General features: G+C 41.5%; 1 protein-coding gene across 1 annotated transcript in view; it reads left to right on the top strand.

Moving 5' to 3' along the window:
• Nucleotides 1-12,328, top strand: part of ARSB (arylsulfatase B) — a 100,059-nt gene extending 87,731 nt beyond the window's left edge. The window contains exons 7-8 of the mRNA XM_070743254.1: nucleotides 8,456-8,581; nucleotides 11,405-12,328. Coding sequence (XP_070599355.1) covers nucleotides 8,456-8,581; nucleotides 11,405-11,670 — 392 coding nt within the window. The 3' untranslated portion in view covers nucleotides 11,671-12,328. The remainder of the gene's footprint in view (nucleotides 1-8,455; nucleotides 8,582-11,404) is intronic.
• Nucleotides 12,329-16,889: the final 4,561 nt, after the last annotated feature.

The raw sequence follows: 16,889 nt of genomic DNA, 5'->3' as shown, positions 1-16,889 counted from the left end.
CCACATTTTAGACTGTCAGAAAATGAGAGAGAGGGAATTATATGGAATAGGTGATATGCAGTAGTCTAAATAACATGGTCATGACCTTTAAAGCCCTACATGGCATTGGACCAGAGTACCTCCGGAACCGCCTGCTACCGCACGAATCCCAGCGGCCGATAAGGTCCCACAGAGTTGGCCTTCTCCGGGTCCCGTCGACTAAACAATGTCGTCTGGCAGGCCCCAGGGGAAGAGCCTTCTCTGTGGTGGCCCCGGCCCTCTGGAATCAACTCCCCCTGGAGATTAGAACTGCTCCCACCCTCCTTGTCTTCCGTAAACTACTTAAGACCCACCTATACCGCCAGGCATGGGGGATTTGAGACACCTTTCCCCCAGGCTTATTATAATTTATGTTTGGTATGTATGTGCTGTTTGGTTTTTAATTATGATAGGGTTTTTAGTTTTTTTAATATTAGATTTGTGCCAATATAATATTGTTTTTATCGTTGTTGTGAGCCGCCCCGAGTCTTTGGAGAGGGACGGCATATAAATCTAATAAAATATTAATAATAATAATAATAATAATAATAATAATAATAATAATAATAATATTTCCAGAAAATCAAGGCCATTGTGCCTGGCAGCTGCAAGGAAGTGATGGGGAGGCATCTTCTGTTTGGATGGTGCCTGATTGGGTTGTGTGATGTAGGTGCTGGGCAGGAACTTGGACTTTCATTTTGGTGGAGAAAACCTGGAAGCTTTCAGATTCGGGTTTTCACAGATGTTGGCATCTCTAATAAATTGGAACTTTGAGAAACTTCTGTCCTCGGAATCTTGTTTTACTGGGGCTGTTTATTGGAACATTGACATTGAGCTATTTAGATTTTGTAGATCAATGTCCGCTTTTGGTTGTTTATACTATTTTTGCAGTTGCAATCATGTAATAATTTATACTAATAACAAACTTTTTTCTTACCACCATTTCCATGAAGTGGGAGGTAATCAGCAAGCAAGTCTAAAGAGAAAAAAAATATGGGAACTCTATTCATATGAAATGCATTGTGCAAAGATGATTTAGCATATCTCTGCCTCCAAAGTATTGCATTTATGTAGTTTTCCTAGTTTTTTCTTCGACCCAAAAAAGAACTGTCCACTCATTGGAAGAAGAGAACACAAATCTCCTGCAATACAAAATGCCTTAACTTTTGTGGTTGAGTTTTTACTAAATTACACCAAAATCATGTGCCCTTTGATCACTTGCCACATAGGAGGAGGAAAGAAATCCTTCTCCGCCTAGTCATTTCTCATCAGTTTAATCACAGACTAAAGCATGTATATTTGGTTATCTTCCATTCTTCTTTTTCTTTTCTTACGTACTGAGTATTTATATCTCATCTCTTTTATTAGCTGTACCAAGAATTTGGTTGGAGTTTTGAGTAAATGAACGTGAGTAAAATAAATAAGCCTTTGAGGTTAATACTGCAATTGTTAAATTGTAACTTGGTGTTTGCTAAGCTGGCATTCCTGCAATTTTCAACTCCTAGAATTGCTAGATAGCAGGGCAAGGGCTCTTGGTCTTGAAGCTGTAGTCCAAGAAAACTTGGAGAATGCAAGATTGGGGACAGTGTATGAGGTATTGGCGGCCAGCTGCTATACTATGGCCAGCAAAGTCTATCTAGAGAAAGATGAGATCATGCAATTTCATATGTCTTCTCCAAACAGCTTCTTCCCATGAATCAGCTTGTGAGTTAAGCACTGAGAATTGCTTGACTCGTAAGCAATCATCAAAACTCATAATTGTAAGGTAGCTCTTATGGGCACAAAGCTCAAATGAGCCTCATTTTTTAGAAACATAGAAACATAGAAGTCTGACGGCAGAAAAAGACCTCCTGGTCCATCTAGTCTGCCCTTATACTATTTTCTGTATTTTATCTTAGGATGGATATATGTTTATCCCAGGCATGTTTAAATTCAGTTACTGTGGATTTATCTACCACGTCTGCTGGAAGTTTGTTCCAAGGATCTACTACTCTTTCAGTAAAATAATATTTTCTCATGTTGCTTTTGATCTTTCCCCCAACTAACTTCAGATTGTGTCCCCTTGTTCTTGTGTTCACTTTCCTATTAAAAACACTTCCCTCCTGGACCTTATTTAACCCTTTAATATATTTAAATGTTTCGATCATGTCCCCCCTTTTCCTTCTGTCCTCCAGACTATACAGATTGAGTTCATTAAGTCTTTCCTGATACGTTTTATGCTTAAGACCTTCCACCATTCTTGTAGCCCGTCTTTGAACCCGTTCAATTTTGTCAATATCTCTTTGTAGGTGAGGTCTCCAGAAATGAACACAGTATTCCAAATGTGGTCTCACCAGCATTCTATATAGCGGGATCATACTCTCCCTCTTCCTGCTTGTTATACCTCTAGCTATGCAGTAGGATGCTTGGCTGCATAGCTAGAGGTATAACAATCACTTAATCACTTTAGAATTTACTTTTCTAATATTAAGTACGTTCTGAATGGTAACATTTTATCATATTCAACATGGGAGTCTCCTCCTTACAAAAGAAGATTTAATTATAAATAGGGGATTAGAAGAAAATAATTTTTGGAATAAAAAGGAAAGATATTTAGAGTGTTGATTTTGGAAAGTTAAAAACTGACTAGGAGTCCAGATGAATTTGAAATAAGACTTTGAAATTAAATATAAGAATCCTTTCCTGTGGGAAATTGCTGGGTTTTTGGATTCCTTAGGAAAAAATATGATGGGATGGGACTTTGAAAGTTGGGTTGCAGAGGGAACTAAAAGAAACTAAAGATTATAATTAAAGGAGAATACTTAAAGTCAACCAGTTAACACAAAGTAGTCTTTTACGGATGAAAAACGCACCTTGCCACAACGCGCTACGAGTCCGCGAGTTCCTGGCCGAACACCAGGCACCAATGCTGCCCCATCTCCCCATAGTCCTGACGTTGCCCCAGCAGACTTCTTTTTGTTCCCAGCCCTGAAAGAAACCCGTTTTTCATCCATAGAAGAGATCCAATCAGCCGTGACGAAGACCTTGCGAGAGGTCCCCGAAGACGCCTTCCAGGGTGCGTACCAGTCATGGCAGAGTCACTGGAAAAAATGTGTAGAGGCCCAAGGACAGTACAGTGATACCTTGTCTTACAAACTTAATTGGTTCCGGGATGAGGTTCTTAAGGTGAAAAGTTTGTAAGACGAAACAGTGTTTCCCATAGGAATCAATGGAAAAGCGATTAATGCATGCAAGGCCAAAATTCACCCCTTTTGCCAGCCGAAGTGCCCATTTTTGCGCTGCTGGGATTCCCCTGAGTCTCCCCTCCATGGGAAACCCCACCTCTGGACTTCTGTGTTTTTGCGATGCTTCAGGGGAATCCCAGCAGGGGAATTCCAGCATCGCAAAAATGAGCGCTTCACTGGCAACGGAGGTCCAGAGGTGGGGTTTCCCATGGAGGGGAGCCTCAGGGGAATTCCAGCAGCACAAAAATGGGTGCTTTGCTGGCAACGGAAGTCCGGAGGTGGTGCATCCCAGCGGCGGCGGTGGGTTTGTAAGGTGAAAATAGTTTGTAAGAAGAGGCAAAAAAATCTTAAACCCCAGGTTTGTATCTCGAAAAGTTTGTATGACGAGGCGTTTGTAAGACGAGGTATCACTGTACTTTGAGGAGTTTTAAGTGTTTGTGCAAATCTGTTCCATAAATTACTTTTTTTTAAAATTGCATTGCTTTTGGAACGCACCCTGTATATCTAACAGTCAGCAGCAAATGCAAACATCTAGGCAAAAAATGTTTGCCTGGCGAGTCTAAAGAAAATAGGCACATCATATTCTTACTTGCTTAACTTATTTATTTGAGTTAACTTTGGGTTCCTTATAAAGGTTTTAAAAGACCCCAAAGTTTTATTCCAATGATGGAAAACCTGTGGTACGTGCAGCCATTATCTGAGGGCCTGCGAGGCGTGGTCCTATGTGAGCTCTAGCGCATATGCACGCACTGGCCAGTTGAATTCCAGCCTTCTTTTTGACTATTTTCACTCTGCCCAGGCTTCAGGAAAGCCTCCTGAAGTCTAGGGGATGGTGAAAAAACAGGTCAATGGGCCAACTGGAAATTCGGAACTTGCCTGGGGATGGCAAAAAACGGCCTAGCGGGCCTACTATCTATCTATCTACCTACCTACCTACCTACCTACCTACCTACCTACTTACTTATTTATTGGATTTTTTATGCCGCCCCTCTCCGGAGACTCGGGGCGGCTAACAGCAATAATAAGACAGCGTACAATAATAATCCAATAATAAAAACGATTAAAAACCCATTATATAAAAACCAGGACATAGATACAGACATACCATGCATAAAATTGTAACGGCCTAGGGGGAAAGAGTATCTCAGTTCCCCCATGCCTGATGACAGAGGTGGGTTTTAAGTAGCTTACGAAAGGCAAGGAGGGTGGGGGCAATTCTAATCTCTGGGGGGAGTTGGTTCCAGAGGGCCGGGGCTGCCACAGAGAAGGCTCTTCCCCTGGGTCCCGCCAAGCGGCATTGTTTAGTTGACAGGACCCGGAGAAGGCCAACTCTGTGGGACCTAACTGGGATTCGTGCAGCAGAAGGCGGTCCCTGAAATAATCTGGTCCGGTACTAGAAGCTTCAGTGAGAATGCATGGGGAGCAGTGTGGAAGTTGTGTGTATGCATGGGAGGAGGGCATTGCATTATGGTTATGGGCATGTGCACATGCTTATCCTGCACACCTTTTTGGCACCATCACTGTTTTATTCTATCTCCTCTGTTGAGGTTATGGCTGCAAACCAGGAATCTGTGAATTCAAGTCCCACCTTAGCCACGAATGCCAGCTGAGTGACTTTTGGCCAGTCACACTCCTCTCACCTCGCAGGATTGTTGTTGTGGGGAAAATAGGAGGGCATTTTTGTGTGTGTGCGTTGGATGTTTGCTGCCTTGAATTATTTGTAAAAATAATAAAGGTGAGATACATACCTATAAACAAACCAACCAACAAGTAAATAGGAAGTGTTGACAATTCCTAGACCAGTGATGGCAAACCTATGGCACGGGTGGCACAGGTGGCACAGGTGGCACACGAAGCCATATCTGCTGGCACCCAAGCTGTTGCCCTAGATTAGCTCCAACATGCATATGTGTGCTGGTCCGCTGCTTTTTGGCTCACACTGATTCTCCAGGAGCGTGTTTTTGGCTTCCAGGGGGCCTCCAGGGTGATAGGGGAGGGAGATTTCCCCTCTCCCAACTCCAGGGAAGATTTTGGAGTCTGGGGAGGGCAAAACACAAGCCTACTGAGCCCACCAGAAGTTGGGAAACAGTCCTCTAGAGGGCCTCCAGGGGTCAGGGGAAGCTGTTTTTGTCCTCCCAAGGCATTGAATTATGGGTGTGAGCACTCGCACATGCACAATAGCGCATGCCCATGCTTTTTTAGCACCCAAGGAAAAAAAGGTTCGCCATCACTGTCCTAGACAATAGCATTGTAGTTTAGAGGGTACTAGATTAAAGAAGAATAGCATCTAAAAATTATTCTGAGTAAGTCTTGAGTAGCTGGGAAATTCTGGGAGTTGGAAGTCAAGACCTCTTAAAGTTGCTAAGGCTGAGAAACAATGGTCTATATGATGTTTAATTTTCTACACTGCAAATGAGAAAGTTTTCAATCACTTTGCAACAAGTCATATGGAATGTATGCAAAACGATGGAAGAACTGACTTTTCTGGCGTTTGTTAATAAATACCATGTGTTGTTTTACTGTTGCTGATTTTTTTTTCTAAGTCTGGCACTATTTCCCCTTCTTTCCTGTTCTGCGTTAAAAGAAGAACAAAAAAACCTGTTAAAAGCATAATGAAATTTGCAGAGATCAAGGAAAAAGCAGAAACCAACATAATTTGGCTTGAAACTTTAGGATGAGCTTTATTTTATGTTTAAAAACTGTGTGGGAAAGTGCCTGTTCTAGAAGAACGTATCAAATCTCATGGAATTGTTTATTTGCTAGTATTCTTCAGAAAAGGAACTTTCACTCCCCCCTAAGATTTCACACACCATCTAATGGAACTGTACATAAAGACAGAGATAGATTGCTTTCAGTCAGACTGCAGAAAATCCAACCATCTCCTAAACTAGCCTGGGACAAGTCACCTCTCCAGTTCAATTCTCCAGTGTTGCTATGATGGCCGCCCACATATTTTGGACTACTAACCAGCCTGATTCCCAGCAAGCACAGTTGTCATTGTTGGCTGTGAATTGTTGTCATTGTAGAATAATACATATTGGAAGGTCCAGCAACTTGGGGAAAGTTATACAGGCCGTTCTCAAGTTATCCGAGTCTTCGGAGAGGGGCGGCATACAAATCTAATAAATTATTATGTCAGTACAACACAGCAAACGAGATCACTATGCTGGATTTCGTATTTCATCACCAGTTGGGCGCTTCCCAAGCACCTAGGACTGCGTGATGTAGCGGCGAATTATGTTTGCCGATCCCAGTAAAGCGGCCTTTTGCAATTGACAGATGGAGATTTTGTCAATTCCAATGGTTTTCAAAAGTCCGCTGAGATCCTTTGGCACTGCGCTCAGCGTGCCAAGTACCACTGGGACCCCTTTCACGGGCTTATGCCAGAGTCGTTGCAGCTCGATTTTTAGATCTTCGTATTTCACTAATTTCTCTAGCTGCTTCTCCTCAATTCTGCTGTCCCCTGGGATTGCGATGTCAATGATCCATACTTTCTTTTTCTCCACAATCAGGATGTCTGGTGTGTTATGCTTCAGAATTCGGTCAGTCTGAAGTCAGAAGTCCCACAGTAGTTTTGCTTGCTCATTTTTGACCACTTTTTCGGGCTTATGATCCCACCAGTTCTTTGCCACTAGTAAATGGTAGTTCCGGCACAAGTTCCAGTGTATCATCTGTGCCACAGCATCATGTCTATGCTTGTAGTCAGTCTGTGCGATCTTTTTGCAGCAGCTGAGTATGCGATCGATTGTTTCATCTGTTTCTTTATAGAGTCTGCATTTTGGATCGTCTGTTGATTTTTCAATTCTGGCTTTGACAGCATTTGTCCTAATGGCCTGTTCTTGTGCCACCAGTATTAGACCGTCTGTCTCCTTTTTGAGTGTTCCACTTGTAAGCCATGACCAGGTCTTTTCTTTATCCACTTTGCCTTCAATCTTCTCTAAGAACTGGCCATGCAATGCTTTGTTCCGCCAACTGTCCATACGACATTGAGTTACAGTTTTTCTGTACTGGTCCTTAGTTTGCTTCACCTTGAGAAGCTTCCTATTGTTGACCTCCATCAACGCTGACTCTTTGCTCTCCTTCACATAGTCAGCTAATGCATAAATTATTATTATTATTATTATTATTATTATTATTATTATTATTAATAATAAGGTGAAAGTCATCTGAGGCAATGCAAGGTGGTGGGGCGTGGGGAGCAAAAGGTCCCAGATTGAGGAGATGGGTGAGGGAAGTGAGATACCTCTGCAGTTATAAGTGGGAAGCGCATGAATGTTGATCACATTGCAGAGGCACAGCAATAGCCATAATTTCATAAATCCCTTCATTGCCATCATAAGTTCAAATGATTGTTGAAAAAAATGGTTGTAAGACAAGGACAAGGATTTTACGTGCAGTGTAAAGTGATAATCTTAGTATTCACTAAGATTAATATTCACTCTACCTTTGTAAGATTTCGTTCTCTGCTTTTTCATTAGTTGGATTTTGAGATTCATTTTTAGAATTTAGAGGTTTAGACAGAATAATTGTAAGTTTAAAGCTATTTGGAGTTGGAGCAGCTTGTTGGAAACCTGGGAAAAATAGGGTTATTGAGAATTGTTTAAATTATTACTGTACATTTTTTTTTCTAGTATTATTGGATTGCAATGAACTCAGGTTGCATCCATCTCCTTGGTCTCTAAAGGCTTGACATTGGAACAGATGTTCATTATAATATTTACATTATTGCCAGAGCCAAATTAAAAGCTGAAAAATATTCTCAAACCTTTAACATGGCTGGACATATTTTCCCTATAAATCTTTTAAATTAGATTGTCCAAAGTGTGCAGTATTCAATGATTTTTAATATGGCACCGCATCTCATATTTGCATATACATTTGTACATATGAGCAAATTTATTTAGGCTTCAATATGAAGCTAGTTGATTAAACTTTAATAATACAGTTAACCATCATCAGAATGACTGGTTGGGAAATCTGATATTTTTAATCCCTTGAAAGTTGCCAAGGTAGGGAATGCTTGCTTTGAACATTATACAAATGTTTCCTCTATCTTTAGGCAAAAATGTATCTATGGACACTTTGAAGTTCACAGAACACTTCAAAATACAGATTAAGATTGAAGTACTCAATACTGATTGTCACCTAATTTTTGCCCGAATCCACATAATGTTTGCAGAATCATCTTTATCTAGCATTGCTTTCTCTTTTAGGTGCTGTCAACAGCCACAAGATTTCATCACAGAATAATTATTTTTCATGGGAAGATTACATTTTCAATACCTCCATACATGCTGCAATTCGACATGGAAAATGGAAACTACTCACAGGCAATCCTGGTAAATTCCTGAGGGTATTTGGAAAATGTTTGTTGAGCAGTGAGTACTTGACAATTTTGAAAGCAATTGATGCTACAGAGTAGCACTTGCAATGTGGAGATCCTTTGAAATCCTGTTTTACTCCTGCTGGATTCTCTGCCTTTCCTGAGCTGATTCGTTAAAAAAATATTATTTTACTTAACAAATTTAGAGGGAAAGTTGATAAAACAAAGTACCAGCCCTTATCAAGGTCTTTATAAAAATGCATCTACAGTATATCCTGCCTAGGCCACAACCATTATTGTATCCAACCATTCTTTCAGAAGGTGTGATGATTTGACTTGACAACAAGAAAAAGCTAGATGGAACATTTTATTCTTTTGCCAATGGATATAACTTCCGTCTATCCATTAAAACCGCAGGAGATTATGATTGTAAGCATGTTTGCTCAGTGGTAGCTACCACTTCTTTCTATTTCAAGCACCAAGCTTGGACTGGAATTACCAAAACATTGTTTTGAAATACTTTGTTTTCTTTTAATTCATCTTTCATGCTTTTTTAAACTCAGAAATCACAACCAACAAAATAACCCCAGCAGCTTGCATGCATAGTTGTATTAGTGCAAAACTCACCTTCAGTCTGTATTTTCAAAGATTATGAAGCAGCTATGCTTGGTGAGGTCATAATTATTAAATAAAAATACAGGAGGAATAAAAGCTAATATGAATGTTTGCATGGGTACCTTTTTTAAAAACAAAACAAAACCAAAAACAAAATTGAAGGACGCACGTTTAGCAAAAAAAAAAAAAGTTAGGTTAGCCTTTTCTTTCCTAACCAATTCTTGTGCAGATGCATAGAATGGAAAAAACCTGGAAGGCCTAAGACTTATTTTATTTATTCATTTGTCCAATACACAATACATATGGAAGAGAATAGACATGAAGTAATGTATATAAAGATAATATGTAAAAATAGAGGAGAAGATATATGAAAGGAAGAAAAGATATATGATATATGAGATAAAGGAAAGACAATTGGACAGGGGATGGAAGGCACACTAGGGCACTTATGTACGCCCCTTACTGACCTCTTAGGAACCTGGAGAGGTCAATCGTGGATAGTCTAAGGGAGAAATGTTGGGGGTTAGGGGTTGACACTATTGAGTCCGGTAATGAGTTCCTTTATATTTCACTATACTGATGCAGGATTGGACCTACTTTACTAAAAACAGTGTTTTCCAATCTTAGCAGCTTGATTAAGTAGAATAGGGACTTCAAAAATCCACATATCTTAAAGCTACCAAAGTTGAGAAATATTGACATAAAACATTAATATATTATTCTTCACTATAATATATTAAATGAAGATTCACTGTAAAGTACAACTATATGATTAAAAAGTTGATCTCAATTCAAAATTTGCCAGGATTTCAAAACTAATCCAAATAAAAAGCTCCAATCTATAAATGTACCTTCTTGTTTCCATCAAATCTTTTAAAAAAACTGATTTTGTCTAAAAAGCTCAAGATTTGAAGAAAGAATCTCAAATGGAGAAGACGAAAATAATGTAGAACAACATTAATGGAAAACATATCGCTTTTGAATATTGATGCTCGTAGCACTCTGAAAAGAGGAAAGTTAAGCTAGTATGCAGCTTAATGGAGAGAGTATGCACTTGATGGCACTTAAGTTCCTCTTTTTTTTGTACCTTGAAAACATTGCTTATATCTGTCTTCTGACTTGTTTTTTCCTGTGTACACACAGAGAGAGAATGAATGCAGTATAGTGAAATATAAAGGAAAGTATCAAAACAAGCCAAAAAGTAATGAACTGCAGCCAAGTGGCTTTGTCATATGCACATTTTCTTACTGTTATATCAGGAATCCTAATCTTCATTAATACTTAATTTCTCTTCACAGTACAGTGATACCTCGTCTTACGAATTTAATTGGTTCTGGGACGAGGTTTGTAAGGTGAAAAGCTTGTAAGACGAAACAAAAGCGATTAATGCGTGCAAGCCCAAAACTCACCCCTTTTGCCAGCCAAAGTGCCTGTTTTGCGCTGCTGGGTTTCCCATGAGGCTCCCCTCCATGGGAAACTCCACCTCCAGACTTCCGTGTTTTTGTGATGCTGCAGGGGAATCCCAGCAGGGGAATCCCAGCAGGGGAATCCCAGTAGCACAAAAACGGGTGCGTCGCTGGCAACAGAAGTCCGGAGATGGGGTTTCCAGTGAGGGGAGCCTCAGGGAAATTGCAGCATCGCAAAAACATGGATGTCCTCGAAACCCCACCTCCGGACTTCCGTGTTTTTGTGATGCTGCGATTTCAGTGAGGTTCCTCTCGCTGGGAAACCCCACCTCCGGACTTCCGTTGCCAGCGAAGCGCCCATTTTTGCACTGCTGGGATTCCCCTGCAGCATCGCAAAAATATGGAAGTCTGGAGGTGGTGTTTCCCATGGAGGGGAGCCTCAGGGAAATCCCAGCAGCGCAAAAACGGGCGCTTTGCTGGCAACAGAAGTCCAGAGGCGGGGCATCCCAGTGGCGGCAGCTTGGGTTTGTAAGGTGAAAATAGTTTGGAAGAATAGGCAAAAAAATCTTAAACCCCGGATTTGTATCTCAAAAAGTTTGTATGATGAGGAGTTTGTAAGACGAGGTATCACTGTATTAGATATCCCGTTGTTCATTTAACAGATCTGAACTGACCCATTACCACCGCAACAGAATCATATCTCGGTGGCAAATTCAATTCCATGTCAATGTAATTGAAGAACCTAGATCTGCAAACACGTTGGATTCCAATTATTAGGCAAATATTTTCTCAGCTAATTTTTGATCTTCTCTTTATAGGCTGCAGCCATTGGTTTCCACCACCGTCTTTATTCAACGAGTCAAACACTTCGTCATCAGATCCATCCACGAAGAAGCTTTGGCTGTTTGATGTTATTCATGATGCTGAAGAAAGAAATGATTTGTCGGAACAATATCCTGACATTGTGAAAAAAATGCTGTTGCGACTCCGGCACTACTATAAGAACTCGGTCCCTGTGTTCTATCCAGAAGACGACCCACGCTGTGATCCATCTGCACAAGGTGCTTGGGGGCCTTGGCTGTAGGAATTTGCACAGCAAACATTATTATGTCATGCAGTGGAGTTGAAAAGTGGTTTGCCATGCTCCATTTGTGTACATGAGGTGTATGTGGTCTTGCATAATGATACAGCAGCCATTCCACAGACTCAGGGATACAGGTAAAGAACTCTGGGATAATTTTATTGTACCATGACAATTTCAATTTCAGACATTCGGATTTATTTCTTACTCAACGAATCTGGGCAATTTTAATTTCACATTTGATCAGCCTCAAGGTTCTGCTGAAATCGTAAGTCTGTAATTTGGAAATTAGTTTTTGCTCAGAGCAGAGGGTAAAGAGAGGCTGTCCTTCCAAATTTTGGGGGCAGCAGCTGGGAAACATTATTTCATTTAGAAAGCTCTGAGTCATGGGTGGTGGTGGGACGGAAGGGGCTTCGAAATTCTTTCACATTTGAAATCAGATTCTGGATTTCAGTGTTTGCCTGAAGCAGTGGGGGAGAAATTGAGAAGAAAAAGTGAAGAAGCAGATTATTGCACTGTCTTGGCATTTGTTTAGTTTAGTTTAGTTTAGTTTAGTTTATTTAGATTTGTATGCCGCCCGTCTCCGAAGACTCGGGGCGACTAACAACAATAAAAAACAATGTAACAAATCTAATATTAAAAAATAATCTAAAAAACCCAATTTAAGAGACCAATCATACCAACAAACATACCATGTATAAATTCTATAAGCCTAGGGGGAAAGGAGAAAAAAAAATTCAATTCCCCCATGCCTGACGACAGAGGTGGGTTTTAAGGAGCTTGCGAAAGGCAAGGAGGGTGGGGGCAACTCTGATATCTGGGGGAAGCTGGTTCCAGAGGGTCGGGGCTGCCACAGAGAAGGCTCTTCCCCTGGGTTCCGCCAAATGACATTGTTTAGTCGACGGGACCCGGAGAAGGCCAACTCTGTGGGACCTAACCGGTCGCTGGGATTCGTGCGGCAGAAGGCGGTCCCGGAGATATTCTGGTCCGGTGCCATGAAGGGCTTTATAGGTCATAACCAACACTTTGAATTGTGACCGGAAACTGATCGGCAACCAATGCAGACTGCGGAGTGTTGGTGTAACATGGGCATGCCTGGGGAAGCCCATGATTGCTCTCGCAGCTGCACTTTTAGGTCACTTTTATTTGCTTTGGACACGGAAAGAACCACACGGACAAAAGAACTGGGTATTAATAGGTCACTTTTATTATTACACAAATGAATTAGACCTGCAGAGATAAAAACCTAAATGGGACGGAAATGCCTGACACATAACATTTCTAAGCAACTATGGGCGAATCTCCTTGCTAAGCAAGGGGAGGGTGCCATGACCCTTCCCTTGCTCTCTGCCACCACCCAGATCCCCTTCAGAAGACCTAAGTCAATGAGCCCCAAGGGGGCTCTCCATCACTCAGGCCCTACATGCCCAGAGCTTCTGGGGAGGGGTAGCTCATCACCTTCTAAAAGGTGTCCTAAAGGAGAAAATGTAACTGCTGCTAACACCCCTTTCTGCTCCTACCTGCCACCCAGTGAAGGGCTACCAAAATTTTTACTACCACACTCTGGGCGTGGCTTATGCAGGACGCCCTGCATTTTCTTTCAACATCTTTCAGTGCAAATTGGGTGCTCTGGGGTGGTGCCCCATTTTCGCTACTCCACTGTGTTCACACACACCACTGCTTGCACCCCAGTGACCAAAGGGATTTTAAGCCAGATTGCAGCCAAATCAAGATATGATAGCTGGAAAACAGCCCCCTAACCGATCCTGTCCCCCAATCTCAGTGTGGAATAGGGGAAAAAACAGCTGTGCTGTAAAGTGCTGCAGCCGTAAAAAAATCCCTACTCAGCCCCAACCGGCGACCAGCAGTCACACTGATACAAGGGGAGGGCAGGCGGATGTCAGCACATAAGAATCCAAAAAGGAATGAGCTGAGGGAGAGCAGGCCCCTTTATCCAGGCCTGGCCTGCCCCCCCCCCAAGCCACACTGCATGCTGGGCGATCCCATGAACCCCTGTGACCGCCCAGACACATGGCCATCCAATCCGGCTGATCTGCGCATGCGCGATAGCCATGAGGCTTGCTGGCCGATCCCGTGAACCTCTGGAGTCGCCCAGCCACGAGGGTGATTTCGGGCAGTGTGAAAGCTGAGCTGCCTGCTGGGCGATCCCTTCAAGCCATGGAATCACCCAGCATCTAAAAGCAAAGAGCCGCTCCTTCCGGCTCCAGTGCAACAGCTGGCTGGTGTTGAAGCCACTGGCTGGTATTTCTTTGTTCACCTTTACCTTTCCAAGCACATTCCAACTTTTTCATGACTGAGTACAACTTCTTATCCTAGAAATCCACAGAACCTCTTTAGAAACTGCTGCCAAACTGTAAGAAATTATTAAATACTGTTTTAATTCCAATAATCTTTTTTTCTGATTTCACGTTTAACTCTGGTCTTGTTAATTTTGTGGATCTGACTTTCAGAGGCAAAGGGTGGCTCATATATTGAAGGGAGGTCATACACTCCTGTCCTGCCTATAATCTACAAGTTCTTTGCTTGTACACCTTCATTTAAAGTCGCTCTCCAAACTCTGCAATTTGAACAGGGCAATCTTTACATGTTTATTTAAACTTCAGACTTAGAACAAGGCAACAGGCTTTGACATGGACCAATAACTGGTTAAAAAAACAGATTCAATTTGCAGTTATCACAACATAGGAAAATAAGAATTCATATCCTGGAACAATCCCTGCTGTTGTAAGAGGTGTTTTCTAAAAATACATAATTACCTCGAATTTGTAATGAATGCAAAGAACACAAATGGTTGATAACATCCAATAATTTTAGGAGATGGTATAAAAATAATTATCAAAAAAAATATGTCCAAAATAAATGGATTGCTGTAATCAGATCATTTTTGATCAACATGGATATAAAGAGTGGCAGTGTGGTTTAATATGATCCTTTCTAATGGGCCCCTGGTTTTTGCTGGGTGCTTGAGGATTTCCTTAGCAATCTTGCAGGCATTTTTACCATGTGTCTAAATGGTCTAAACTCAACATGGCCAGTCTGGCGAAGAGAAGGACCAGGGGAGACATGATAGCAGTGTTCCAATACTTGAAGGGCTACCACAGAGAGGAGGGGGTCAGACTGTTTTCCAGAGCATCAGAAAGCCAGACAAGGAATAATGGATAGAAGCTGACCAAAGAGAGATTCAACATGGAAATAAGAAAGAACTTTCCGATGGTGAGAGCGATCAACCAGTGGAACAGCTTGCCTGCGGAGGTGGTGAGAGCTCCAACACAACCAATCCCTGACGTTCCAGCCATCGCAGCACTGTGGTTATGTCGCAGGGAATTGTGTAGTTGTGGTTGCCGTTTGCTGCCTTTTTGAAGAAGCTTCAGCTGTACCATAATGCTATCTCCCACCAACTAATTAGAAATAGATTTCCCAATGTTTACATATATGCTACAGTCACTGCATTAACTTCTGGATCCATTTCAAAGTGTTGATTTTTATCTTCAAAGTTCTTTGTGGCTTGGCACAAAGTAAAGTTGCCTATACTTTTCCTAGCTAATTTTAGCACAACATATATATTCTTCAAGAGAGGGCACATTTTCTATCAGGTAAGTGAAATTGTTACTGTTGTTATTTTAATTGCTTGCTTTTAAGATAAATGAAGCTGAATCTTAGGAAACATGTAGTGGATACAATTACCTATGCAATTATTACATAAAATATCCAAATCCCAATTTCCTGGATAAGGGAAAATTCAGGAAAGACAAATGGAATGGGTTTTCACACAAACACTTGTAGAAATTAAAACCAGTTAGGAAACTGTTGGTCAGTTTTCAAAAGATTGGTTGAATTTATGGAAGTTAAAGCTTTGTAAGGATACACAAGATGATTGCAGGTGAGATTCTGTTGCTCTGAATATCAGTTACTGAGCAAATTAATTGGAAAAACTGTTGCTCTGTCTGACATGAATCTAGCTATCAGATTTGAACCTCAAAAATCTGGATAACCAGCAAAGAGATATTGGAAATTCAGATCCAGCATCCAATAATTGAAGGCTAAGGCGCTTCCTGCCATTAGGCTGTGAAGGAAGTTATTTCAGGCAGTTGATTTTGATATATTTTTATTGTTTACATATAGATATACTGAATACAGTGTAATTGTCCTGGCATTCCACTTGCCTTAAAACAAAACAAAATAACAAAAACAAAATAACATACTGCTAGTGTTGAACAATAGTTTCCGACCATCATATTCTAGTATGTCAACTTATCTATCATTCTAATACCTACATTCTAATATAGACATAATATTTCTTTCCATATCCACCTAACCTAGGTTTAATTTGCATTCCAACTTTTACCTCTTTTTTCTAACCATTGATAGAAACTATTCCATGTTGCATAGTATTCTGTATCTCCTTTATCTTTTATTTTAAGCATTGGTCAGTCCATTTCCACACAGACTAGTATCTTCCTTATGGTCTTCTCCTCCTCTGAAAGGGTGGTCTTGTTCTTCCATTGCTCGTATATACAATTCTTCCTTCAGTCAAGATGTGTAATGTGATATATTGTCCAGGCAATTGATTTTGGATGTCATAAAAAGGCAGTCAAGTTCTTAGTACTTTAATGTTGTTTTTACAATTGATGAGATGCACCTAGTATTGGGCAGCCAAAATTTGTACTGCCACACTGTGGGTGTGGCTTATTTTGTCGGTGTGGGTTAATGGTCATGTGACCGGGTAGGAGTGGTTTGCCGGCCATGTGATCAGGTGGGAGTGGCTTGAATGATCATCATTGTTCAAGGGAACTGTTAAGTCCTCAACTTACAACCTTACCAGTGTCGCTCGCTGGGGTGACAATTTGTTTTGCATTTCCCGCTGTCTCCTTCCTGGGTCACCCCCCCACCTCAGGCTGGGTAGCTAGGCGAACGGGTGCTGCCAGAACCATAAATGCTGCCAGCGCCGCTTTCATCCACGCCTTCTGCTTGCACTTCAGCCAGGAGGTGGCCGCGTGAGAGTGGAAGGGAGCCGGGCAGGAAAGAGAGAAGCGTGCCTGAGGCCAGGAAGGAGGAAAAAGGAAAAAAGCAAGGAGCGCAGATGCAGCAACAGCAGCAGGGGGAAAAAGGAGAGCTGAGCTGAGACCATAATCCAGGAAGTGACAGCCGCCGATCAGCTGGAGCTGCACATGCATCTTCATTTCTCCGAGTCTTTGGAGAGG

The sequence above is a fragment of the Erythrolamprus reginae genome, chromosome 2 (assembly GCF_031021105.1).
Source record: "Erythrolamprus reginae isolate rEryReg1 chromosome 2, rEryReg1.hap1, whole genome shotgun sequence".
Taxonomy (NCBI): Eukaryota; Metazoa; Chordata; class Lepidosauria; order Squamata; family Dipsadidae; genus Erythrolamprus; species Erythrolamprus reginae.
Note: the sequence above shows the minus strand (reverse complement) of the source record. Positions and strands in the feature narration are given on the sequence as shown.